Source organism: Antedon mediterranea, chromosome 9 (genome assembly GCF_964355755.1).
Source record: "Antedon mediterranea chromosome 9, ecAntMedi1.1, whole genome shotgun sequence".
NCBI classification, from domain to species: domain Eukaryota; kingdom Metazoa; phylum Echinodermata; class Crinoidea; order Comatulida; family Antedonidae; genus Antedon; species Antedon mediterranea.
The window spans coordinates 12,406,179-12,433,810 of record NC_092678.1 but is presented as its reverse complement, the minus strand read 5'-3'; the positions used below and the strand labels follow the sequence as shown (position 1 = coordinate 12,433,810).

The 27,632-nt window shown below is 32.6% G+C and overlaps 1 protein-coding gene across 1 annotated transcript in view; it reads left to right on the top strand.

The window, feature by feature from the left end:
* The first annotated feature begins 4,423 nt into the window (after window positions 1-4,423).
* LOC140058174 (uncharacterized) overlaps window positions 4,424-27,632 on the top strand; it is a 39,335-nt gene continuing 16,126 nt past the window's right edge. The window contains exon 1 of the mRNA XM_072103734.1: window positions 4,424-5,236. Within this exon, the coding sequence (XP_071959835.1) occupies window positions 4,424-5,236 (813 nt within the window). The remainder of the gene's footprint in view (window positions 5,237-27,632) is intronic.

Below are 27,632 nucleotides of genomic sequence, written 5' to 3'. Positions count from 1 at the left end.
GCTACAGTTGTTACAAAATAGACAAGAAAAGTACAAAAGCATAACAACATAGCAATATGTTTTGATTATATCAAAACAGAATAATAAATAATTTATATAGTATTTTATTATGATGTATATGTTCTTCTATACATTTAAAAACATTACAATCATGTCAACAATAATAATTGATCATACTTAATATTATATTGCTATATGTACCAGGCTATTTTTTCAGGTCATTCACAATTGGGTCAACGTACTGTCTGTGAAAAAAAAAGTTTCATAAAAAAAAATGCATATGTCATGTTACCTAATACCATCAATTATAACAAGATAAACTTATTACAAAAAACGCAACTCGAATTGTTCATTACATTTTTTTTATCTAAATGTATATTCTCTTTAAATATTAAAGAAATAATGATTAATTATCAGTTTAATTTTTTAAACAATCTGTAGGCCTAGTAAACATTTAGTATAACGTAAAATAATATAGTATGGAGTGCTCTATTTTAATTATAAAGAAGGACCTATCGGGTTTTATATTAAATACATAATTATTTTAAAATGGGGATTATGATTGGATTCAGTTTTTCTTCTGTAGTTGATTTAGCTTATCAATCAATTAATTAAATCAAACAATCAACTTTTATTTCAGAACAAAGTTCATGGCTACTGGTTTATTGAACAAAAATATAATTATAAACAAACTATAGTGACCATAGAAAACGGCGCACTCAAAATTGACCTATTCCGTAAACTCACGCATAAAAATATGTACCTCCTTCCTATAGCAGTTGTCATCCTCGACACTGTACTAAAAACATACCGTACAGTCAAGCATTACGTATCAGACGTATCTGTTCTTCAGATTTAGATTTTCAGAATCGTACAGAAGAACTAACCGGACATCTCCGGAATAGAAATTACAAGAAGAAATACATTGAAACTGCTATAAAGAAAGCAAATGATATTCCTCACTGTCGGACACTGACGTACAAAACCATTTCAGCTAAATTAGATCAAAGTACCATTAGTCACAACCTATCACCCTAGGTTGCCTCCATTACGGGCTATTATTGAGAAACATATGCCCATTTTAAAGTCCACATAACGTCTTAGGACTGGTTTTTTCCGGAACCACCCATTATTGCATTTTGCAGACCACTCAACCTTCGTGATATATAAGTAAGATATAAATTTAAGAGTCTGTTGACTTTCTCGACAGCCAACATTTGGACAGTCACCTTTGCGGCAAATCTTGTTCATTAGTTGACTCTACTGACAAAATTAAGAGTAACCAAACTGGCCACATTTTTCGGATAAGACAATCAATTAATTGTCATATAGGCCTACTGTAAAATGTCTGATAAACATTACGTCAGATAAAACACTGTCCGTATGAGAATGACACTATCAATACATTAAAGCTTGATCAAACATTTTATTTCAGAAGGTCACTCGATTGCAAATTGCAAAAGTTATTGCATTACAGCAGTACGATGTCAAATATATTCTCACAGATTTCATCATCATTATCGTTTCAAATTAATTAATTAAATGTCAGTGTATCACCGGGCGGTTTAGAATTAATGTTCTTTGCCTGATTTGTTTATATATATAAAAGTATCTCTTCGGAGATCCCGCATCGTGAATAAAAATACTGTAAGATGAGGGCGTATCAATTTGATCTCTGGTGCGCGTGCGTAAAACTGAGGACTAGTGCTGTTCCGCCGTACCACGCCGAGAATGTTAAAGAGTCGCTATCCAATCGAGTTCGAACAATACCATGAAAGCCCCAGTGGTCTAATGGTTAGGACATCTGCATATCAAGCAGGCGGTCCGAGTTCGAGTCTCGGTTGGGGCGACTTTTTCTCATTCTCACAGATTTCCTCATCTTTATCGTTTCAAATTAATTAATTAAATTTCAGTATATCACCGGGCGGTTAGAATTAATGTTCTTTGCCTGATTTGTGATATACTGAAATTTAATTAATTCATTTGAAACGATAAAGATGAGGAAATCTGTGAGAATGAGAAAATATGGGTGTGTAGAAAGCGACGACCTCGAATTGGACGACCCCCAACGACCCGGGCGACCTCGAATTGAACGACCTCGAATTGAACGACCCATAACACGAAACCGACGACCCCTATAGCCTAGCCTAGCCTAGGCCTAAGTGTGGTATAACATCCCAAAGCCGAACATAGCCAAAGATCTTTAAACTATACCTTAGTATATAATACTCGCAAGCAAGCAATTGATTGAAAAAATACAGAAATATCGCCATTTGATACTGATTGTGTCGACACGAACAAACGGAAAGATATGGAACGCCAAGAGTGCATCATTAAAACTGCATTCGACATATTAAAAATAAATTAAAAAGAAATAAATATTATACAATACATGGTTAAACCATGGACGTATAATTACATCTCGTCTTCTTAAATAGAACACTATAGGCCTACCAAGCAGCGTAACATGTGCATGGGGGGATATGACCGGTTGGGCCGCCGACAAGTTGATCCGCCGGTAATTTCTATGAAACGGCCAGTGCGTCTTTTACGACATTTCGCGTAGTGATAGAGTGGTGTCCTAGTAGGCCCTACATAAGTTCATGGTCTTTAGGTTTATTGTGTCATGAAAATAAATAATAATTACATACTACAATTTTGTTGATTTGAAACAGCAAAGGAAAGTAGTCATATTTAATAATTTAATTGTTTTTAATCTTTCAAGGTAAAAATGCAGTGCACTCCATAATATTTTTCTCGCGTGTATGCCTACCACGTAAAATCACGTTGTCTCTCAGGACTAATAGAGTATTGATATTCTTCGAATGAGGTTAAATAATTATTATTTTTTATTTACTATCTTTTGATATCATAATACACAAAATATTTTACTAAAAAACGGTGATTTTATGCAATTATTTTACTTCAACTGCCGCCTGAGGGGGCAACATGTTTACGTCATTTTTGGCTAAAAACGATCATTTTCGGTCATGTTTTAGGCCTTATATTTTGGAATCTACAAGTCAGATATTCATAATTATTTCTCTTTAATATTTAATAATATATACTTAAAACCGTGATATATAAACTTTGGAATATACATCGTTATATCTAATAATTAATATAAATAGAACTTCTATTAAATAGAAACGAGCACCGGCGAAAGTACAAGTAAGCATTTGGCGTTTCATAGAAAATAATGTTTTTTTGGCGGCGCCTCAACTTGTCGGCGGCTCAACTTGGCCTAATCCTGCATGGGAGGGCCATAAGAAAGCTTTACATTTCACACATGCATTGTATACGGTCAAACCATGGAGGTATAAAAATATTGTTATACCTCCATGGTCAAACCATGGAGCTGGTCAAACCATGGAGTACCTCCATGGTCAAACCTTACCTGCCGCTGAAAAAGGGGCCTGGTTTGCCATGTTTATGATATTTCGTGTGCTAATCGCCTCGAATGCAGTTTTAATGATGCACTCTTGGCGTTCCATATCTGTTCGTTTGTTCGTGCCGACACATTCAGTATCAAATGGCGATATTTCTGTATTTTTTCAATCAATTGCTTGCTTGCGAGTATTATATAAGGTATGGTTTAAAGATCTTTGGTTATGTTCGGCTTCGGGATGTTATACCATACTTAGGCCTAGGCTAGGCTATTAGGGAGGCTATTATAGGGGTTGTCGGTTTCGTGTTATGGGTCGTCCAATTCTAGGTCGTCCAATTCGAGGTCGCCCGGGTCGTTGGGGTCGTCCAATTCGAGGTCGTCGCTTTCTACACACCCGAGAAAATATATATATATATATATATATATATATATATATATATATATATATTCAGGTTGAAATTATCAGACGGATAGGATAGAGTGCTCAATACCAAGGTAGAGCATAAATAAATAAATTAACAGCAGAAAACTTGGTTACTTCATTGTTGTAATCACTACAAATTTGTTTGGTACAACCAGCATGTAGCTGGCCGCACTCTTCAGGTGAAATATAAAACATAAGTGACACAGTTGTCTCATAGTGCTTAATAGAAGTGAGCATCAGGAAGTCGTATACAATAGCCTATTGTTTTAGATAAACTATTTGGATCTGCAATTTAGTAAGAATTTTTTTCTATGTCTACAAGTAGAGACTAACTCGTTCTTACGGTTCAGTGAGCATAGCTCTGGTTGACATATAATAATATACTTTTCATATATACATACATTACATCTTTTGTTAATATTTGAGTAAGGTTTGCATTTCTTTATAATTTTCCATTTAATTGAGTAATTTGTTTTAGAGTCTTTAAGTGTACATATATATTTACAAATTTGTAGTGATTAAAACAATGAAGTAACCAAGTTTTCTGCTGTTATTTTATTTATATATAATAACCAGTGGTCTAATGGTTAGGGCAACTGCATATCAATTTAATGGATAAACCCTGGGTTACTTCCAAATATAAGAATCTTATTCGTAAACGTCAAATTGCTTTTAAGGAAGGAAATCTGTCTGAGTTCCGCTCACTGAGAAACAAAGTTAACCGGATGTCAAAATCCCTACGTAAATCTTTTTACCAAAAAAATGTAGCTAAGCTCTTGAATTCGGATTCCCGATCCTGGTGGAAGCACACCAAAAGGTTTCTCAATCTAGGATGCAAAGATAATCATTCGCTTGTAGGCATGTCAAATTTGCTGTGTAACGGCGATAATACCTCGCTTTCCAATAAAATTAATCAATTTTTTACATCATTGATCTCGGAATTTAACCCCCTCCCTCCTCCTGATCCACTATTAGATATTGATGAAACCCCTAGTCACCTTATCATAGAGCTGGAAACTGTCAGGATTAAACTTAATCAAATTAAATGTAATAAAGCCCCTGGTCCAGATGACCTTCCCCCCTGGGTGTTTAAAGAGGGTGCTGAGATTCTTAGTGGTCCTTTATGTGCTATTGCTAACTCAAGTGTTAGAAACGGATGGGTTCCCCAAGAATGGAAACAAGCCAATATTGTCCCAATCCCAAAAGTGCTTCCTCCAAAGTTGGTCGAAAGTGATCTCCGTCCTATTGCTTTAACACCTATAATGGCAAAGGTAATTGAGAGCCTAGTGGGCGAAATGATCTGGTACCAAGTTAAGGATAAGATAAATCTAAACAAATTTGGTTGTTGTAAAGGTGTGTCTACGGTTGACGCCTTAATTGAATTCCTCAATGTTTGTTTCCTTGCCACTGATGCGGGCGAAGAGGTTAGAGTTTTATTATTGGATTTTAAAAAGGCCTACGATTTGATTGACAACAAAATTCTCTTAAACAAACTCATTGCACTGGGGGTTGATGGTCACCTGATCCGATGGGTTAATGCCTTCCTGTATAACCGACAAAAACGTGTTAAAATTGGTGATAGTCTTTCTGAATGGCTATCGCCAAACGGAGGCATACCCCAGGGGTCGTGGATTGGCCCTATTATGTTTATTATTTTTATTAATGACCTTTTAAATGGTAAACCATGTGTTAAATTTATGGATGATACTACTGTATTCGAAAGGGTGTCTAAACTGTCCAATAGTAACTTACAAAATATAGCTAATTCTGCCCTTGCATGGACTCGGCTTAACCATAATATGACCCTCAATGCTAAAAAAACATGTGAATTAATTGTGAGTTGTAAGAAAAATAAGTCGATATTTAATCCGCTAATTATTAATAACTAGATGGTACGCTCGCTTCGCTCGCGTACCATCTAGGTCGTGCCCACCATCTAGGTCGTGCCCACAGATGGTTCTTGAATACATAATAATTTCAGCGTTAAAAAACTGGCGATTTCAAATGTACGTACAATAATAGGCCTACATGTCGTTTACAGGAACGAATAAATAGACACTGATTTATGTACTCAACTAAAATTAGCACCCTGGGAATTACTTCCGAAAGAGAAACTTGTCACATAATGAGACCAATTGTTTAAGTCAAATTTAAACAAACTTAATTTGTGTTTTGTATGTAACATTAGGGTTGAGGGATGGGGAAGAGGATGGGTGCAAAGAGGAACAATTTTTAAATATATTCTTTATCCATTTAGTAACGAAATATTAATTGTTTTCATGTTTTACAAATAATATACCACTAAACACAGTAAAACATTGCGATGTAATACAGTACTTTGTTGAAACTATCACCGTCCGAGTCGATTGAAATAGTACATGATACATCACTACGACATGTTTATATAATGTAAAACAATTTGTGAAAACCACTTCTATTCGGGGAAAATCATAAATTCGATTTAATCGTCAATAAATATTAAATTATCTAACTCAACTTAATCAGTAGGCCTAATGGTTTTCAATTGTTTTTTAGAGCCAATTCATACTTAAGTTGGTCCCTACCCTTACCCACCAAAGTTGTTCTGCGTTTATGGCATGTGATGCACCGTGATGCCTATCTTCTACTGGCTTTACAACGCTACTCATGCCAGTGAGGGAAGGGTGATGATGTGGGTGGTTTAACTGCAATAATAAAGATTGGAACATAGTATACGGCGACTGAAAACGCTAGCTCATTATCCGTTTAAAAAAAATGTATATCCAACCTCTGCAGCTGCACAAATTGAAAAAAAAAATGGATCGAATTTCTGTTATGAGTCATACAGTACTTGCCTTTACGACGCCTGAGGGAATAGACACTTGTGGAACAGAGATTGGAATGTTCTATTCATCGCAAATAAATACATTTGTAAAAACGTATATTAAATCTATCAAAATAGAATTTTTAAAAGAAAATCGGCCTGTCTTCAACATTATGATGCTGTACTCGAGCTGTTCAGCCGGTTTTCAGCCATTAAAAACAACTATCGTAGGAGGAGATAGGAAAATGCGAAGCATCCTTGTATTATTGTCTGCGGGTATTTTTCAAGACGGACATCCATTAGACAGTGTATACCACGATCTAAAAACACCCCTATTTGGGGCAAATCGTTGAACTTAAATTCGTTTTAATCGTCAATAACTCATTATCGAACTCAATTTAATTAGTAAACAGGGTTACATCAGGTGGTTAAAATCAGTACCGAAAGTACGAACCAATTGTCCAACCAAAAGACCAAGTTGACAAATTGAAAGTGGCTAATTGCGTCTACGAAATCTCATGTGCTAATTGTGATCACACCTACATTGGAGAAACGAGTCATTGTTTTGGCTAGGTTAAAAGAACATGGAAAAGAAACAGAAAAGATAACCCAACAGAGAAAGAACTTCACTCGTCAATCACATTGAGAATCAAAAAATAAACTGAGCAAATCAGCTATAGCAGATCATGCCGTCAAGTTAAATCACATAATAGACTGGACACAACCTAAAATCATCGACAGGGAACCAGATACAAACAACCGAGATTTTAAGACAAGTTTCTCCTTCGGAAGTAGGCCTAATTCCCAGTGTGCTAATTTTAGTTGACTACATTAATCATCGTGTCTATTTATTCGTTTCTGAAAACGACAATGTATTTATAGTCCTGCAGTACGTACTACATTTGAAATCGCCAGTTTTTTTACGATGAAATTACTGTGTATTCGCGAACCATCTAGTCTATATTTAAATTTACGTAAGGGCATATTCGGTAAATCGCGCGTTACTTCTAGAATGTTTACTCGATGGTATATAAAGTTGGTTCGTACTTTCAGTACTGATTTTAACCACCTGATGTAACCCTGTTTACTAATTAAATTGAGTCAGATAATTAGTTATTGACAATTAAAACGAATCTAGGTTCAACGATTTGCCCCAAATAGGGGTGTTTTCCGATCGTGGTATACACTGTCTAATACATGTCCATCGTGAAAAATACCCGCATACAATAATACGAGGATGCTTCGCATTTTCCTATCTCCTCCTACGATAACTGTTTTTAATGGCTGAAAACCGATTGAACAGCTCGAGTACAGTATCATAATGTTGAAGACAGGCCGATTTTCTTTAAAAAAATACTATTTTGATAGATTTAATATACGGTTATAGATGTATTGATTTGCAATGAATGGAACATTCCAAATTATTGCATACCTCCATGGTTTAACACAAGTAGGTAAATTTATAGACCCTTGGAGAATAATTTTCTATAAGATAAAAAAATGTTTAAATATAAAAAAAGTATAATTAGATATTATGAAGGTAGAATAATTGTCATTTATCGATTTCAGACGTCTCCAAAAGTACGTTGACTTTGTCCACTAGCCTTGAAAAGTACAAAGGCATAACAACCTAGCAATATATTTTGATGATATTATTATAGAATAATAAATAATTTATATAGTATTATATTATGATGTATTATGCTCTTCTATACATTGAAAAACATTGCAATAATAATAATATGTAAACAATAACAATTGATCATGCTTAATATTATATTGCTATATGTACCAGGTTATTTTTTCAGTTCATTCACAAATGTGTCAACGTACTGTCTGTGGCAAAAAAAACTGTTTCATAAAAAAATGTATATTTCACCTTGTTACCATCGAGATATTTATTGCAAAAAAACGCCTTTAGAATTTGTAATTAATTTGTTTTAATTTAAATTTATATTCTCTTTAAATATTAAAAATAATGATTAATAAATATCAGTTTTGTTTTTTAAATAATTTGTAGGCCTAGTAAACATTTAATATAATGTAAAATATAGTATGGAGTGCACTATTTTTAATCGCGTGCAACGCGACTCTACAGCTTACTATGTCGGTCGGTTGGTCGGTAGGTCGGTCGGTTGGTGGGTAAACACTAACTTAAGCACGCGACTGCAGTCATGTTATGGCCTTGTTATTATAAAGAAGAACCTATCGGGTATTAAATACATAATTGTTTTAGAATGGGATTATGATTGGATATAGTTTTCCTTCTGTAGTTGATTTAACTTATCAATCAATTAATTAAATCAAACAATCAACTTTTATTTCAGAACAAAGTACATGGCCTACTGGTGTATTGAACAAAAATATAATTATAATCAAACTATAGTGACCATAGAAAACGGCGCACTCAAAATTGACCTATTCCGTAAACTCACGCATAAAAATATGTACCTCCTTCCTATAGCAGTTGTCATCCTCGACACTGTACTAAAAACATACCGTACAGTAGACTTGCCCCAAGTCTGTATTATCTTTTTTTTAATTTATTTGTTTTTATTTCGACCGCGATTTTTGTCTGAAAATACAGACTTGTGAAACACGTATAGAAATCGATTTGCAGACCGCAAACATCCGATAAGAATGACGTAGTTTATCATACCGTATTTGGCTATATGGGGCGGGCGGTATGTAAATATAGATTTCGAATCAACCAATGATCATTTTGTTTCAAAATGAAAAAGATCGAGTACGTACAGTGCTGAATGTACGATCGAGACTGTTGAAATATAAAATCGTAATGCCAAGTTGTTTTGTTTATTAATTGTTTAGTCCTTGGCCTAGGCCTCTTTCGTAGGTCCTACTCAATTCGCACGTATGACCTGCCAAATAAAACGCCAATAAAGTAGGCCTACATACCACCACCGGCGGAACACAACAACAGGGCTACAACACCCACAGAACAGGACAGGGTCTGGGTGGGAATTAAATCAAAATTATCTCCGCGTAATAAAATGATCCATTCAATGTTTGATTTGCGGAGAAGCTAGCCTATCATATCACGAGTTTTCATGTTCTTGGGAAAAATCCCATCAAATGTTTACCAGACTACTAGGCATATCATATAGAATCATTTCTAGCCTTCAGAAACTTTCATAAATGTACCCAAGTACACATTGTCTAAACGTAACATAGCGCATGCGCATCATCTTAGTTGTTGAGTCTTTGAAATTCTGAAATATGAATATTAAAACGGTGTACGAGTGAGTAGCCAATCGCATGCAGCTGAAACTAGTCAACCGGATAATCGTATGCACCAAGAATTCTTGGTGTCAAACCACGTGACTTGTGCGTGTTTCCCCAGACGGAGTATCCAAAATCAAGTAGTATACTAGACTTGCCCCAAGTCTGTATTATCTTTTTTTTTTATTTATTTGTTTTTATTTCGACTGCGATTTTTGTCTGAAAATACAGACTTGTGAAACACGTATAGAAATCGATTTGCAGACCGCAAACATCCGATAAGAATGACGTAGGTTATCATACCGTATTTGGCTATATGGGGCGGGCGGTATGTAAATATGGATTTCGAATCAACCAATGATCATTTTGTTTCAAAATGAAAAAGATTGAGTACGTACAGTGCTGAATGTACGATCGAGACTGTTGAAATATAAAATCGTAATGCCACGTTGTTTTGTTTATTAATTGTTTAGTCCTTGGCCTAGGCCTCTTTCGTAGGTCCTACTTAATTCGCACGTATGACCTGCCAAATAAAACGCCAATAAAGTAGGCTTACATACCACCACCAGCACACAGCAGGACTAGACAGGGTCTGGGTGGGAATTAAATCAAAATTATCTCCGCGTAATAAATGATCCATTCAATGTTTGATTTGCGGATTTGCTAGCCTATCATATCAAGACGAGTTTTCATGTTCTTGGGAAAAATCCCATCAAATGTTTAGACTACTAGGCATATAAAAGAATTTCCAGCCTTCAGAGACTTTCATAAATGTACCCAAGTACACATTGTCTAAACGTAACATAGCGCATGCGCATCATCTTAGTTGTTGAGTCTTTGAAATTCTGAAATATGAATATTAAAACGAGGTACGAGTGAGTAGCCAATCGCATGCAGCTGAAACTAGTCAACTGGATAATCGTATGCACCAAGAATTCTTGGTGTCAAACCACGTGACTTGTGCGTGTTTCCCCAGACGGAGTATCCAAAATCAAGTAGTATACGTATGAAACGCCATATGTGCCAGATTATTTATCTTTTTACTAATATTAAGACAAAACTCCGTCTGGAACCCAGACTAACCGTACAGTTAAGAAGTACGTATCAGACGTATCTGTTCTTCAGATTTAGATAGATTTTCAGAATCGTACAACAGCATTAACAGGACATCTCCGGAATAAAAATTACAAGAAAAATTACATTGAAACTGCTATAAAGAAAGCAAAAGATATTTCTCGCTGTCAGAGACACTGACGTACAAAACTACGTCAGCCAAATTTGACCAAACTACCATTGGTCACAACCTATCACCCTACGTTGTCACTGGGAATTACTACTAAAACCACAAAACTTTTGACTTAACATTAGGAACATACTACCGGATCGGTAAAATTATTCATTGACTACCTACATTTCAGTTTCAATATTAACCACCATTTTTAAAGCTGTTGTATTTCAAAATTGTTTATATCTACCAACCTGTCTTCTTTGTTTCTACTCTCTCCACCCTCTATTCACCAGCCCGTACCTACTTTGTTTTAGTTTATTCCAGTTCACTCAGGCAGTGCTTGTCTGCTTATTATACTATCTACTTTGTCCAAGTACGATCACTGAGATCCAGCCACGGACACCCACAACATTGTTATTATTTTCAGTAATTGTTCTTTGGATTTATATATATATATATATTTATATATTATGTATTATTAATACAAAATAGACAAGTATGATACTTTGTCTGGCTGGAATTTTTTGATTGTTTGAATTGGTGAAAAGTTGGCTGGTAAAGTTTAAATTCTTCTTAATTTCTTGAGTCCAGATCTAATTGTGTTGAATCAACTGCTGTTTTGGGCTTTTTAAAGGGTCATACCATTATAAACGTAGGGGTGTGTTATATGTTGTGTCTGTCGGTACGTCAGTGCTTGAGTTGTTGACTGGTTCGATTGTGCCGCATTATTTTGTTCATGTTAGCTTGAGGCAGAAACTTTAGAGGGCGTGCATATTTCATGAATATTCATTTGCATGCCTGAGCTCATGGCGCCATACCACAAAACATTTTTGACTTAACATTTGGAACATACCACCGGATCGGTAAAATTATTCATTGATTTGCAACCTTATTGCTCTACTGTTGTACATAAGGTGTATTTCAAATGGTCATGCTGACGGATTGTCACGGAAATCATTTACTTAAAGCATGGGTTACTTTATACATAGAAAATATAGGTTTAATGTTTATAAGTTTCTTATAATTTTGTTTGTAATGAGAATTTGGTTTTCACGTAATTTAAGTTTAATTAATAATATACACATTATTAAACAGGTTTTCTAGGACGAAATATGTTATATTTTGCCACGTCCGTGTATACTAGCCCCTCAAAACTCCAAGAAAGAGTTTTGAGCTCAGAAAGAGGTGGGAGTGTAATAAATTACCATTCCTAACATATACAGTATCATAGTATTTACATGGACATTCTAGAATAAGAGTATGTTTAGATTTAAGAAACCATGTATAATTATTATAAGAACAATCAGGAACATTCCAGTATGCTATTAATAGAAACTGTAATCCAATAGAATAAAAAGTATAAAGAATGATCTAGAAGGATAGCAACATCTTGTATATAAAGGGATGTAAAACTATTGTTAGGTTGGTGTATATTAGAGGTTGGATATTAGATTGTAAAAGTTATTGTGAAGCTGTTGTTTAAAGTGCTTACTGGATTGTTGAAAGTGGAAGTTCGTTGAAATTAAAGCTTTTTTTTAAGTTATTTTACAACTTTGTGGATTTTGTGTGATATACTTTTATGTCACAACACTGTAAAAAATAATTCGGATTTTACACCATATTTTCGTGTAAATGTGTTTCCTCCTTGGAGTAGGGTCTCCTTTTCCTTCAATTTGGGTGTAAGTTTTTAGGATTATGAGTACCCAACAGTGGGAAACTATAATATTCCTTTCTTTTGAGGTAATCTAATAAAGTTACACATTCAGCATGGGTAAAGTCCCACGGTTACACTATGAAAGGGGATTACCCGGATTCACAAGTAAGTGCGGAGGAAAGCATGCGATATGACGACTGTCGCGTGGAACAAGTTCATATTTTTAGGTTATATGCATTATCATGCATATAACCTCTTGATTCTGTCAAAATCTTTATTTATTTCTTTATTTATTAGGTTATATGCATTATCATGCATATAACCTCTTGATTCTGTCAAAATCTTTATTTATTTATTAGGTTATATGCATTATCATGCATATAACCTCTTGATTCTGTCAAAATCTTTATTTATTTATTTATTTATTTATTTATTCTTTCCTTAGCACTATTTTGTCCGTGAATTATCTTGATATCAGTTTCATCTATCTAAGTCAATTTTTCAGAGTATATTCCTTATGGCCAGGAATCGATGTGGTTATATTTTCACGATGCGTATTCAAAAATTACGCGGTCTACGCGCGATTTTACGAAATCACGTTTGTAATCATATCTTCACAAGCATGAATCACAATTAAACAAAATTTGGTACTCATAAATTTCAGGTCATATTTCATCATATGGCAATACAGTTACGTGCGTAGCGCATATAACGCTTGCGTACGCGCGCTTGAAATGTTCAAAATTGTCAAAATTTATTTTCGATGAAATTAGAGTACGTTTCAGGCAATTTTAAGCGTTTAAAAAATTGCCATGAGTGCGCAGACTTTTGCACGCGCACTGCGCGTTATACGTTAATGCGCACTCTTTTTGTCCGATTTCGGTTGTACAACCTTTCTTTAATATCATCATATTTTATTCACTTTTCAACGCGTAATTGCCTTATACGAGCACGTCAAAAGTGACAGGCTACGCACGTGTAAGTTAACAAAATGGTGAAAATATGCTAAATTTTAAAATTAATATAGATCGTCAGAATGCTCGGGAACACATATTTTTTATTTCATTTTCTTGAAGTGTATGTATCTTATGTATGATTTATTATTAAACTAAGGGAACAAAAGTTGATTAAGCCATGATTAATTGCATATTAAATTTAAAAAAATAATTTCGACAATCAAACAAATTATGACATTTTCTTAGGCCAAAATAACAAACTTAACATTAACTTTCATCCTTCAAAAGTTCATATATTAAAGTTAAAAGTATATAGTTTGACAGTGCATCATTTTTGTACATTTTTAGAGATGTCATCATAGTAAAAAATTATAATTCATTGCGGTATGTAATAATCTATCTGCACCAAAGTGGTTACTGCATAGTAAATACACGGAGGAAGTTTTTCTACAATTTTTAGTCAGTTGTGTATGGCTCGGTGGTGTGTGGTCGTGTCTATGGCACTCCAGGTACCGAGATCGAGTCTCACCTTGGGAAACGAAATAAGATTTTTTTTTTATTAACCGTATTGTTTGTTCAAATTTATTTCTTAGTGTATATATTATACACATGATTTATAATGAAATCTAGATAAAAAATAACTTATGTCTTCATTATTATGTAACAGCAAATGTGGTTTATGACATTATACGCAGAGGGATCTTTGATCGGATTGTAATACCGGCTATTGTATTCGCGTTAGCAAGGTCCTATCATATATTATAAATAATTAAAGAATCTGAGAAAATCAATGAATCAAAATATCTTTTAAAAATCAATTATCTTTATTTTAATTATCAATGCATATAACCTATAATTCGTCATAGTGACGAATTAAATCTAGTTTATTTATTCTTTCCTTAGCACTATTTTGTCCATGAATTATCTTGATATCAGTTTCATCTATCTAAGTCAATTTTTCAGAGTATATTCCTTATGGCCAGGAATCGATGTGGTTATATTTTCACGATGCGTAATCAAAAATTACGCGGTCTAGGCGCGATTTTACGAAATCACGTTTGTAATCATATCTTCACAAGCATGAATCACAATTAAACACAATTTGGTACTCATAAATTTCAGGTCATATTTCATCATATGGAAATAAAATTACGTGCGTAGCGCATATAACGCTTGCGTACGCGCGCTTAAAATGTTCAAAATTGTCAAAATTTATTTTCGATGAAATTAGAGTACGTTTCAGGCAATTTTAAGCGTTTAAAAAATTGCCATGAGTGCGCAGATTTTTGCACGTGCACTGCGCGTTAAACGTTAATGCGCACTCTTTTTGCCGGATTTCTGTTTTACAATCTTTCTTTAATAATATCATCATATTTGATTAAGGTTTCAACTCGAAATTGCGTTATACGAGCACGTCAAAAGTGACTGGCTACGCACGTATAAGTTAACAAAATGGTGAAAATATGCTAAATTTTAAAATTAATATATATCGTCAGAATGCAGGGGAACACCTATTTTTTATTTCATTTTCTTGAAGTGTATGTATCATATGTATGATTTATTATCCAATAAAGAGAACAAAAGTTGATTAAGTCATCATTAATTGCATATTAAATTAAAAAAAAATAATTTCGACAATCAAACAAATTATGACATTTTCTTAGGCCAAAATAACAAACTTAACATTAACTTTCTTCCTTCCAAAGTTCATATATTAAAGTTAAAAGTATATAGTGTGATAGTGCATCATTTGTTTACATTTTAAAGATGTCATCATAGTAAAAAATTATAATTCATTGCGGTATGTAATAATCTATTTGCACCAAACTGGTTACTGCATAGTAAATACACAGAGGAATTTTTCTACAACTTTTAGTCAGTTGTGTATGGCTCGATGGTCTGTGCTCGTGTCTATGGCATTCAAGGTACCGAGATCGAGTCTCACCTTGGGAAACGAAATAAGATTTTTTTTTTTATCCGTATTGTTTGTTCAAATTTATTTCTTAGTGTATAGATTATACACATGATTTATAATGAAATCTAGATAAAAATTAACTTATGTCTTTATTATTATGTAACAACAAATGTGGTTTATGACATTATACGCATATGGATCTTTGATCGGATTGTGATACCGGCTACGGTGGTCGCGTTAGCAAGGTCCTATCATATATTATAAATAATTAAAGATTCTGAAAAAATCAATCAATCAATATATCTTTTAAAAATCAATTATCTTTATTTAAATCAATGCATATAACCTATAATTCGTCATAGTGACGAATTAAATCTAGTTTATTTATTTATTCTTTCCTTAGCACTATTTGTCCGTCAATTATCTTGATATCAGTTTCATGTAACTAAGTCAATTTTTCAGAGTGTATTCCTTATGGCCAGGAATCGATGTGGTTATGTTTTCACGGTGCGCAATCAAACATTACGCGGTCTACGCGCGATTTTACGAAATCACGTTTGTAATCATATCTTCACAAGCATGAATCACAATTAAACAAAATTTGGTACTCATAAATTTCAGGTCATATTTCATTATATGGCAATACAATTACGTGCGTAGCGCATATAACGCTTGCGTACGCGGGCTTAAAATGTTTAAAATTGTCAAAATTTATTTTCGATGAAATTAGAGTACGTTTCAGGCAATTTTAAGCGTTTAAAAAATTGCCATGAGTGCGCAGATTTTTGCACGCGCACTGCGCGTTAAACGTTAATGCGCACTCTTTTTGCCAGATTTCTGTTTTACAATCTTTCTTTAATAATATCATCATATTTGATTCAGGTTTCAACTCGAAATTGCGTTATACGAGCACGTCAAAAGTGACTGGCTACGCACGTATAAGTTAACAAAATGGTGAAAATATGCTAAATTTTAAAATTAATATATATCGTCAGAATGCAGGGGAACACCTATTTTTTATTTCATTTTCTTGAAGTGTATGTATCATATGTATGATTTATTATCAAATTAAGAGAACAAAAGTTGATTAAGTCATCATTATTGCATATTAAATTTAAAAAAAATAATTTCGACAATCAAACAAATTATGACATTTTCTTAGGCCAAAATAACAAACTTAACATTAACTTTCTTCCTTCAAAAGTTCATATATTAAAGTTAAAAGTATATAGTTTGACAGTGCATCATTTGTTTACATTTTAAAGATGTCATCATAGTAAAAAATTATAATTCATTTCGGTATGTAATAATCTATTTGCACCAAAGTGGTTACTGCATAGTAAATACACGGAGGAATTTTTCTACAACTTTTAGTCAGTTGTGTATGGCTCGATGGTCTGTGCTCGTGTCTATGGCATTCAAGGTACCGAGATCGAGTCTCACCTTGGGAAACGAAATAAGATTTTTTTTTATTATCCGTATTGTTTGTTCAAATTTATTTCTTAGTGTATAGATTATACACATGATTTATAATGAAATCTAGATAAAAATCAACTTATGTCTTTATTATTATGTAACAACAAATGTGGTTTATGACATTATACGCATATGGATCTTTGATTGGATTGTGATACCGGTTAGCAAGGTCCTATCATATATTATAAATAATTAAAGATTCTGAAAAAATCAATCAATCAATATATCTTTTAAAAATCAATTATCTTTATTTAAATCAATGCATATAACCTATAATTCGTCATAGTGACGAATTAAATCTAGTTAATAATTAGTTTTATTTTGCATATAAGACCTATTTTGTATCAGAAAAGCCTACTGTTTAATATACAGCTGTAGGTGTTATCAGTCACGGACTAAAAGATGAAAAATAAGGTAAGCTTAAAAAGTAGGCCCTAGGCCTTGGGCCTAGTTAAGTTTAGTTCACTGCTCTGTATGTATGCGCCCAGTGCACGAGGGTACTATGAAGTGTAATCAGCCTCGCCTAATAGGCTTGGTCTAGGCCTGATGACTTTTACATTTCTTAGCCTAAATTTCCGTATGGGTAACATTTCCCAAAGGGGGAAATCAGAGTTTACTCCACTAATTAGTGGCAGCCTGGTAGCACCCATTTTTAGGGGAAAACTAAGTATATATTTTTACAGTGAATGGAGTTCCTAAAGTATTTTCAACCGCTCGGAAACATACGTAAAAGGAGTTCGTGACACTGGTATAGACATAAAAATATTCACCGACATATTTTCAGATCTGGTCAAGTCAATGAATGATAAGCGGTTATTTATGTGGTGACTGGAATATAGATTTATAGTAGGTCTGTTAAGTGAACCAATCTTTCAAATTGTGATAACATTCAGAAACTTTGCACAGTTATTCATTAGGGTGTCAAAAATATGAAATGGAAGGGTTGCACAAATTTGGTCAGGGGAAAGCCGCCAGATTTCAAAATGGCGGACCCCAAATGTTTACTTGTCAGGCTTATCTCTGCTAAAGAGGCACCTAGAGTTCTGTTTTTAGGTGCAAATTATATGGTAGTGGGGTCACCAAACATATTGGTATAACTAACATTTTGATTGCATGGCGGCCAAGTTGGCTTACTAGTTCATAATGTTACGCCAAGTACTACTCATGAATAGATTACTAAAAGATATTTTACTGAGGTTAAAGTGAATGCTTTAAAAAATAACTTGCGTTGCACTGATTGGAACAGTGTATTTATTGAAGAAGATCTAAACTATGGTAATTTTATACACCTACCGTATTCAATAAATATTTCCCTCCCCAAAAGATTAGATTGACACAGAAGAGTAATTCAAAACCCTGGTTCACATCTGGCCTAATTAATGCATGTAAAAAGAAGAATAATCTATATAAATTTTTTTTAAAAGATCGAACACAACTGTCTTTAAATAAGTATAAGCGATACAAAAATAAGATAACAAATATTCTGAGAAATGCTGAGAAACTATATTATAATAATTTATTATTGTTAAAGCAAAATGATATTAGAGGTACTTGTAGTATCATCAATTGTCTGATTAAAAAAAGAAATTATGGAAATCTGCAAAAAGATTTTATTGATAATCCTGTTAATATTGTAAATGGTTTCAATATTTTTTTTGGTAACGTTGGACCTAACCTAGCCATAAAAATAACAATTCAATGTCCAAGTTGTGATAGTCCCAATGATTATATTAAAAAAGGTATTCCAAATTTTTTTTATTTTAGAGGTCATTTCCAAAGAAGAGTTAATAACAGAAATGAACTTATTTAAGTCTAAAATTTCCAGCGGACATGATGATGTACCTATGTCAGTAGTTAAACACATTATATATAAAATCAGTGAGCCATTGACACATATTTTTAATCGTTCGCTTGAGACTGGTATTTTCCCAGATACACTTAAGATTGCAAAAATCGTTCCTATCTACAAAGCCAGGGATAAAAGTAGTTTCTCAAATTATCGGCCGATCTCCTTGTTGCTCCAATTTACAAAAATATTAGAAAAACTTGGTTTTAGGAAAAATATGTCCACTAGCCATGCATTGCTTCACTTTTCCAAAATATACTTAAAGAGGTGGACAGGTCTAACTATACAATCGGAATTTTTATTGACTGGCGACTGATTGGCGTTTGATACCATCGACCACAATATCCCTATAAACAAAACTTGAAGCCTACGGTATTCGTGGAATTGCCAATATTGATCCAAAATTATCTTTCTAACAGAAAAAAATTTGTAACAATACATGGTGATACCACCTCAGAAGTAACAGATATTTTAAGTGGCATCCCTCATGATCAATTTTGGGGCAGACTTTATTCCTTTTATATATTAATGACATTTGTAATGCTTCTTCTCTAATGAAATACACGCTTTATGCTGATGTTACAAATATACTTTTTTTCTGGTAAGAACCTGCAAATGTATCTGTAATATTATTAATGATGAGCTCAAACAATTGATACTTGGTTTAAGGTAAATAAATTGACGTTGAACCATAGTAAAACAAAGTATATTATGTTTAGTCGCAAAAATAATTATGAACCAACAAATTTAGTTATTAGTGGTGTTGTAATTGAACAGGTATATAAAATAAAGTTTTTTAGGAGTTATAATTGATAGAAAATTAAATCGGAAGTATCATATTGAATTATATTCATTCCAACATTTCTAAAAATATTGGAATTCTTTATAAAGTCAATCATTTACTTAATACATCAGCTTTATTTAAATTATATCATTCATTTGTTTTGCCTTAGTTTACATATTGTTTGGAAGTCTGGGGTAAAACCTTTAAAAATAATTTAAATTGTGTAAACCTTGGAGACAGGCACTCAGGCTTGTTAAGATATGAATACCTTGAGGTATGAATATGTTAAGATATGAATACGTTAAGATATGAATACGTTAAGATATGAATACGTTAAGATATGAATATGGATATGAATATGTTAAGATATGAATACGTTAAGATATGAATACCTTGAGGTATGAATACGTTAAGATATGAATACCTTGAGGTATGAATACGTTAAGATATGAATACGTTCAGATATGAATATGTTAAGATATGAATACCTTGAGGTATGAATATGTTAAGATATGAATATTGTGGGATATGAATACCTTAGATATGAATAAGTTAAGATATGAATATGTTAAGATATGAATACCTTGAGGTATGAATATGTTAAGATATGAATATTGTGGGATATGAATACCTTAAATATGAATATGTTAAGATATGAATACTTTAAGTTATGAATGTGAAACAAATATGTTAATATATGAATGTGAAATGATACGTTAAAATAGTTTTTATTTATTTATTTTTTATTTATTTAATCGGTATAAAAAGACTTAAAACAACTCATAGTTGAAATGAAGAGCTTACATATGAAAATGATAATTCACATAAAACAAAGTTAAACGAAGAAAAAACACATTAAGGCCTATGAAACAGTAATAATTACTGTATAATTCATTAAACTTAAAATTACTATAAAAAATGCACAAAGATCAAAAGATAAGATTAATAATTACAAATTCTTAAATATTTACAATTTAAAAAAATAGAGACTAATATTAATAATCACATTATTTTTATACACCAATAAAATATATGTAAAATTAATTAAACTTAAAAAACTATAAAAATTGCACAAAGTTCAAATTCAAAGGATGATATTAATAATTACAAATTCTATTATATTTACAAATTTAAAAAATTGAATCTTATAAATCACATTTTTATAGGCCCATAAATAGTTACAAAAAAAATGTAAAGCATAAAACAACCACTTGACAAAGAGACAATGAATGAAATATGAATGTGAAATGAATGTTAAGATATGAATACGTTAAAATATGAATGTGAAATGAATATGTTAATATCTGAATGCCCGTGTGCCTTTTCTTCATATTTCTATTTATATATTATATATACTGTTTTGTAACAGGGGTTTTCTACTTATAAGCTGTGCTTCAGGATTCCCCATTTCCATTCTTTTGTTTTGTAATGATTTATTATGTATGTTTATGTTTTTTTGTGAATGAAAAAAAAGAAACAAACCCAAAACAGTGACAAAGTATTAAATTGAAAAAGTTTTATTAGTAGTATATTATTTATAAAATATGAAAACTCATATTTCAATACCATCAACCTTAATGTTACATACAAAACACAAACTCTAGTCTATATAAATTTACGTAAGGACAAAATTGGGTTAATTGCGCGTTACTTCTAGAATGTTTACTCGATGGTATATAAAGTTGGTTCATACGTTCGGTACTGATTTTTACCACCTAACGTAACCCTGTTTACTAATTAAGTTTAGTTAGATAATTAGTGATATAAAACGAATTGAGGCTCAAAGATTTGCCCCAAATAGGGATGTTTTGTATCATTATTTCTAAAGTTATATTTTAAATTATTTTGTTTAACCAGATTTGATAGATATATGTCATAACTTTATAAATTAACATGCAACATTGATACTCATCTTTAGTTGAGAGGATATTTTACTCGCTGAAGTGCATCTTTACCTGGTGTGTCCCAAGATAGGCCAAATATGATTCGGGCTGTTCTATTTTGTAAAGTTTGTACTCTTTTTAGAAAGCTCGAGCCACAATTACCCCAGATTACACTACAATAAGTTAGATGTGAAATAATATAAGTTATTTTTAATTTAATAAGTTATTTGAAATATTTCTTAATATTATATTATTTTGAAAAATGTGTCTACATCGTTTACGCATAACTAAACCCTTTATAGCCTTCGCACGAGTATATTCAAGACTTCGATTTTACTGTACCAATTTTCAGTAATGTTGGCAAGTGCTGTAGCTAGATGTAGAGTACGATGGACGAAAACCAGATTGATTTACATATATTAGGTTATTAATATTTATGTATATAGTTGATCAAAGACTATAATGTTTGAAATTACTGGTAATATGGAAACGACGATAGTTACTTGGGTTCGAGTTATCACCTTTCTTAAATATGCGTTTTACTTTTCCAGTTTTCACATTTGTAGGGAAACAGCATGTAGTAAACGAATGATTTATAATATGCGTAATAATTTGGGAAATCGTTTGAGCAGCTATTTTATAAATATATGGGGTCAGTTGTCAAACCCAGTAGCTTTATTTGTTAGAAGATTGCTCAGATAGCTAAAGACCCATTCACATGACATGGGTTCAAAATTGAATACATTTTTTGTGAAGGGTTCTCCTCCATCATAATCAATTTTTGGGTTTATATTATACCTGCTGGGACCTACGTTTGAAAAAAAATTGTTCATGACATTTCCGATTTCTTTATCATCCGTTGATTTTTTATTATCATTCGGCCTAAAAATACTTTGAATATGTTGACTTTTCTTATTTGATGGCATGATATGTCTTATTACATTCAATGTTTTTTATTTTCGTTTATTTTGTCTTTAATAAAATCTGACTTACTTTTTAAAATGTATTTGTTGCATGCATTTCGACATTTACGGTATTTTTTCCAAAGTGTTTGATCTTTAGAAATATTACATATTTTTTTTAATTAATCTCGTTCTCGCATCTTTTTATAATATTTTTACCAAGCCAAGGAGCCTTTTTCTTTCTTATTATATGTTTTTTCATCGGACCCTGTTTATCAATCACATTTATAAGGTGATTTTCAAATAGTTGATCATTTTCATCCACATTTCCACTATTTATAATTTCATTCCAATTTATACTTTGGAGATCAGAGATAAAGTCATTTTCATTAAATCTTTTAAAATTTCGAACACATTTGTACTTGTGTTTCTGTTTATTTACCGTGTCATATAGCATATATCATAGAGTGGTCACTAAGACCAGCATGTATAACGCCAGATTGGGAAACCTTTGAAACGTTGGTAAACATTACATCAATAAACGTTTAACTATCTTTAGTTATTCGAGTAAGTTCATGTATGACGACGGGCTCGAGTTGAAAGTTCATAGTAATTTCATTTAATCTTTTCGTGTAACAATGTGGTTCGAAAGATAGGAGGTCGTAATTTTGATCCCCCATCAACATGAACTCTTTCTTTTCTAATTCAATTTTATGTTAAACATTTTGTAGGTGGTCAAAAAGATAAGTAGTTGAATTTGGTGGTCGATACCATAATATTATTAGGCCTACAAGGGATTTACATTTATTGCGCATAATTTCAACAGACTAGATGGTACGCTCGCTTCGCTCGCGTACCATCTAGGTCGTGCCCACAGATGGTTCTCGAATACATCATAATTTCAGCGTTAAAAAACTGGCGATTTCAAATGTACGAACCGCAGGACAATAATGTCGTTTACAGGAACGGATAAATAGACACTGTGATTTATGTACTCAACTAAAATTAGGACCCTGGGAATTACTTCCGAAAGAGAAACTTGTCACAAAATGAGACCAATTGTTTAAGTCAAATTTAAACAAACTTAATTTGTGTTTTATATGTAACATTAGGGTTGAGGGATGGAAGAGGAACAATTTTTAAATATATTCTTTATCCATTTAGTAACGAAATATTAATTGTTTTCATGTTTTACAAATAATATACCACTAAACCATGGAGGTATTTATACCCCCATGACTAAACACAGTAAAACATTGCGATGTAATACTTTGTTGAAACTATCACCGTCCTAGTCGATTGAAAAGTACAGTACGTGTAACGATACATCACTACGACGTGTATATGTTTATATAATGTAAAACAATTTATGAAAACCACCTCTATTCGGGGCAAATCATAAATTCGATTTAATCGTCAATAAATATTAAATTATCTAACTCAACTTAATTAGTAGGCCTAATGGTTTTCAATTGTTTCTTAGAGCTAATTCATACTTAAGTTGGTTCCTACCCTACCCACCAAAGTTGTTCTGCGTTTAGGGCATGTGATGCACTGTAGGCCTATCCTCTACTGGCTTTACAACACTACTTATGCCAGTGAGGGAAGGGTGATGATGTGGGTGGTTTAACTGCAATAATAAAGATTTGTACGTAATATACGGCGACTGAAAACGCTAGCTCATTATCCGTTTAAACAAGAAATATTCCTTACAAAAAACGCCGCGTAACTTTTTGACTGGACAGTTGTAAGAACAGTCTTCATTAATTTAATATAATAGGTCGGCCAATCAAAACGCAAGTGAACAATTGGGACTTTACTTGTGATTTATGTCATTATGGCCTGTCAGCACAGTCGTTTCTTTCTAGAATTAAACGCACAAACTTGTATTGGGAATAATTTATGTTTATGTGGTTATTACTATCGCATTTAGGTATTGATAATAATAATAATAATATGGCTTTTGAATATATAATTACTGTCTGTAGAATAACATTTATACATTTTCGGTTCGCGATGAAAAGTTATATGAATGGATTTGTAATAGGTATTTATAATAATAGTATATGGGTTGTATTATTGCTAAGCTATCACCAAATCGCGTTATACCATTATTTCTCAGGGTTTTTTGCACCATTGATCAATACCATACGCTTATCGGTATTATAATTTTTAATGAATCATTAAATTAATAAAAATACCCAATTAAATCAATCGCATCAGTCCAATTCCGACTTATGTTTCGATCACATAGTTCTGTGTCTACACTGTCCCAACTAGTTTAACAAAAAAAAGTGTGATGTGCCCAAATATGGTAGTGATATGCCCGAATATCGTAGTGGACATCGTCATGTCTATATAATATGGGCACATCATATTTAGTTTGATAGTATAGCCAGAGCTTAAGGATTATATTTAAAAAATGTTTTCTTACATTTTGAAAAAAAGTATTTATTTGTTTATAAGCCCAATTTTCCAATCTTAATTTTACATTTTGAAAAAAAAGTATTTTATTTGTTGATAAGCCCAATTGTGCATTCTTATTTTACATTTTAAACGAAAGTATTTATTTGTTGATAAGCCGAATTTCCAGTTTAATAATAATGACCCCTTCCACAGTGCTTATACCATATAAATTTTACATGATATTGACCGTGGGTTCTTTACGCCTCTGATGCATTTGTTTTTATTGTACCTTTTTAATAAATTATTATATGTTTAGGCCTAATCACACCCAATTTAATGAAACGGTCAGATTCCGATTTCAATTGAACGAAAGTAGTACTGTATTTATTATTCATTGATAAGCCAAGGGTCCCATGGCGTTAGCCGATATCTTGAGCATTTGACTCATGTGTCAACCTGTAACACAAATCATTCTTCAAAATCTAAAGAAAAAACCTCACACGTCTTTTTTGTGAGTGATACACTATGGATATGCCCACGGAAATAATATGTGGACATTGCAAACAATCATAGGCCTACAGTAACAAACATAACATGGCTAATAAGCATAAAACATTCAGACTTGTTTTTTTTCTAGTGGATTTTTATTTACTTTAGCATGTAGAATAAAACTAGTAACAGTGGCTATATTAATAATTATTATACTGATTATCCTTGATGTTATCGCGTCTAATAATAAAATATTTTGTTGTTGATAAGCCCAATTTTTCAGCCTTGATTTTACATTTTGAACGAAAGTGTTTATTTGTTGATAAGCCCAATTTTGCAGTCTTAATAATGACCCTTCCACAGTGCATTTTACATGATATTGACCGAGGGTTTTTACGCCTCTATAGCCACTGATCAATACCACAATTAATGTTTCAACATACCCAATTCAAAAAAACGGTCCGTTTTCGAGTTCAATCTTTTGATTAGAGAGGTTGGAGTTTCATTTTGAACGAAAGTATTTATGGGATTGATAAGCCAAATTTCTAGTCCTAATGATTTGAGATTCAACGGGTTTTGCTTTCAATTGTATAATAATATAATTATATATATATATATATAAATATAATATTAAGTATAATTATGAATTCACCAACACTTTCAGGCCCAATAACAATGATCCCGGGCCCGAGTTTTTGTAGACCGGACTTCCATGCACAGCCACATGTTAAGGAATATGAATCTCTTTATGGTTTTAATATGGTTCGAAATGATATTACACAACAACGATTAGACAGCAACTGTGCAAGAGTCCAACTAATAAAATCGGAATGATCAATTAATTGAACATTTACAGCATAAGGCCCATACACTAGGACGATAACGATCGACGATAAATAGACAAATGTGCATTTTTAATACATAAACCAAAAGAAATATATAACAATTCCTTTGATGAAAATTATATTTTCACACGTCCAATCAAATGACGTCATGATTAGTAAGACCAATAATATCGTGACAATACAGCGATTTTATTGTTTTTATTTATCATGACGTCATTTGATTGGAATTTGAAAAACATTATTTTATCAAAGACAGCATAAATGATTATCCTATACGTCTAGAACGAAAACCTTTCTAATTTCTTTTGGTTTATGTAAAAAAAATGCATGCTATATATTTATCGTCCGTCGTTATCGTCATAGTGTAATTGGGCCTTTATACAAAAAAAAATAAATTTATTACGAAGTTACATGTCATTTTCACCTATCACCAAAAAACTAACCTTTTCAACACTAATTAATTGTTACGAAGCCAATTTATATTATATATTTCATTCAAACTGAACTTTACGGTAAATGAAGAGTAAGTATCAGTTAATATGAATAATATAACTAGTAGGTCTATGAACTTGCGTCCAGACACAGAACTGTGACCTTACTATCATAAATGTTGAAACCACTTATAAAACCTTTTTTTAAAGAAAATATAATTGTGTTAGGAGAAGGCTAATAAACAAATAGATAATGTACAAACCTTTTTCTGGATTAATTAATGGAGCAGGCGTTCCTATACTAATAATCTGCTGCTGCTACCTAGACTGATTGTTCACCTTCTGACAATAATTGATTGGGCCCCCCCTCCCCCCACGGCATCTGATAACCAAAAAAAAATTTACCAGGACTTTTTCAATGATTTAATATCTGACGGCGTATTATTATAACATTGGCCTAGATTGACAGTCAAAAGAAAGTCATTGTAAATACCTCCCTTTATGTTGACAGAGCCAAAATAAAGTTTTGACCATTATCGAATGATTGTTTGACAGTGACTTATTATAATACCGGCCTGGTTGACAGCAAAAACGAAGTTATTATTTATTGAACAAGATTTTACAGATTTCCGTCTACATCTCAATAATACTGTATTATCAGCAAAGGCTTTTATATAGACTCTCTTCTCCCAGACGTTTTTTGGGTCCAGCAGCTACCTATAAATTATAGTGGAGTTTCCAAATTCACAAAACTGTCAGCCTTAGATACTAAAGCTACCGCTTTGAAACAGCTTATTAATGAATGTGTCCTCCTGGGACATAGCTGGCTAGAGCCGCGGCGCGAAAAAATCTATATCCAACCTCTGCAGCACAGATTGAAAAAAAAAATGGATCGAATTTCTGTTATGAGTATACAGTACTTGCCTTTACGACGCCTGAGGGAATAGACACTTGTGGAACAG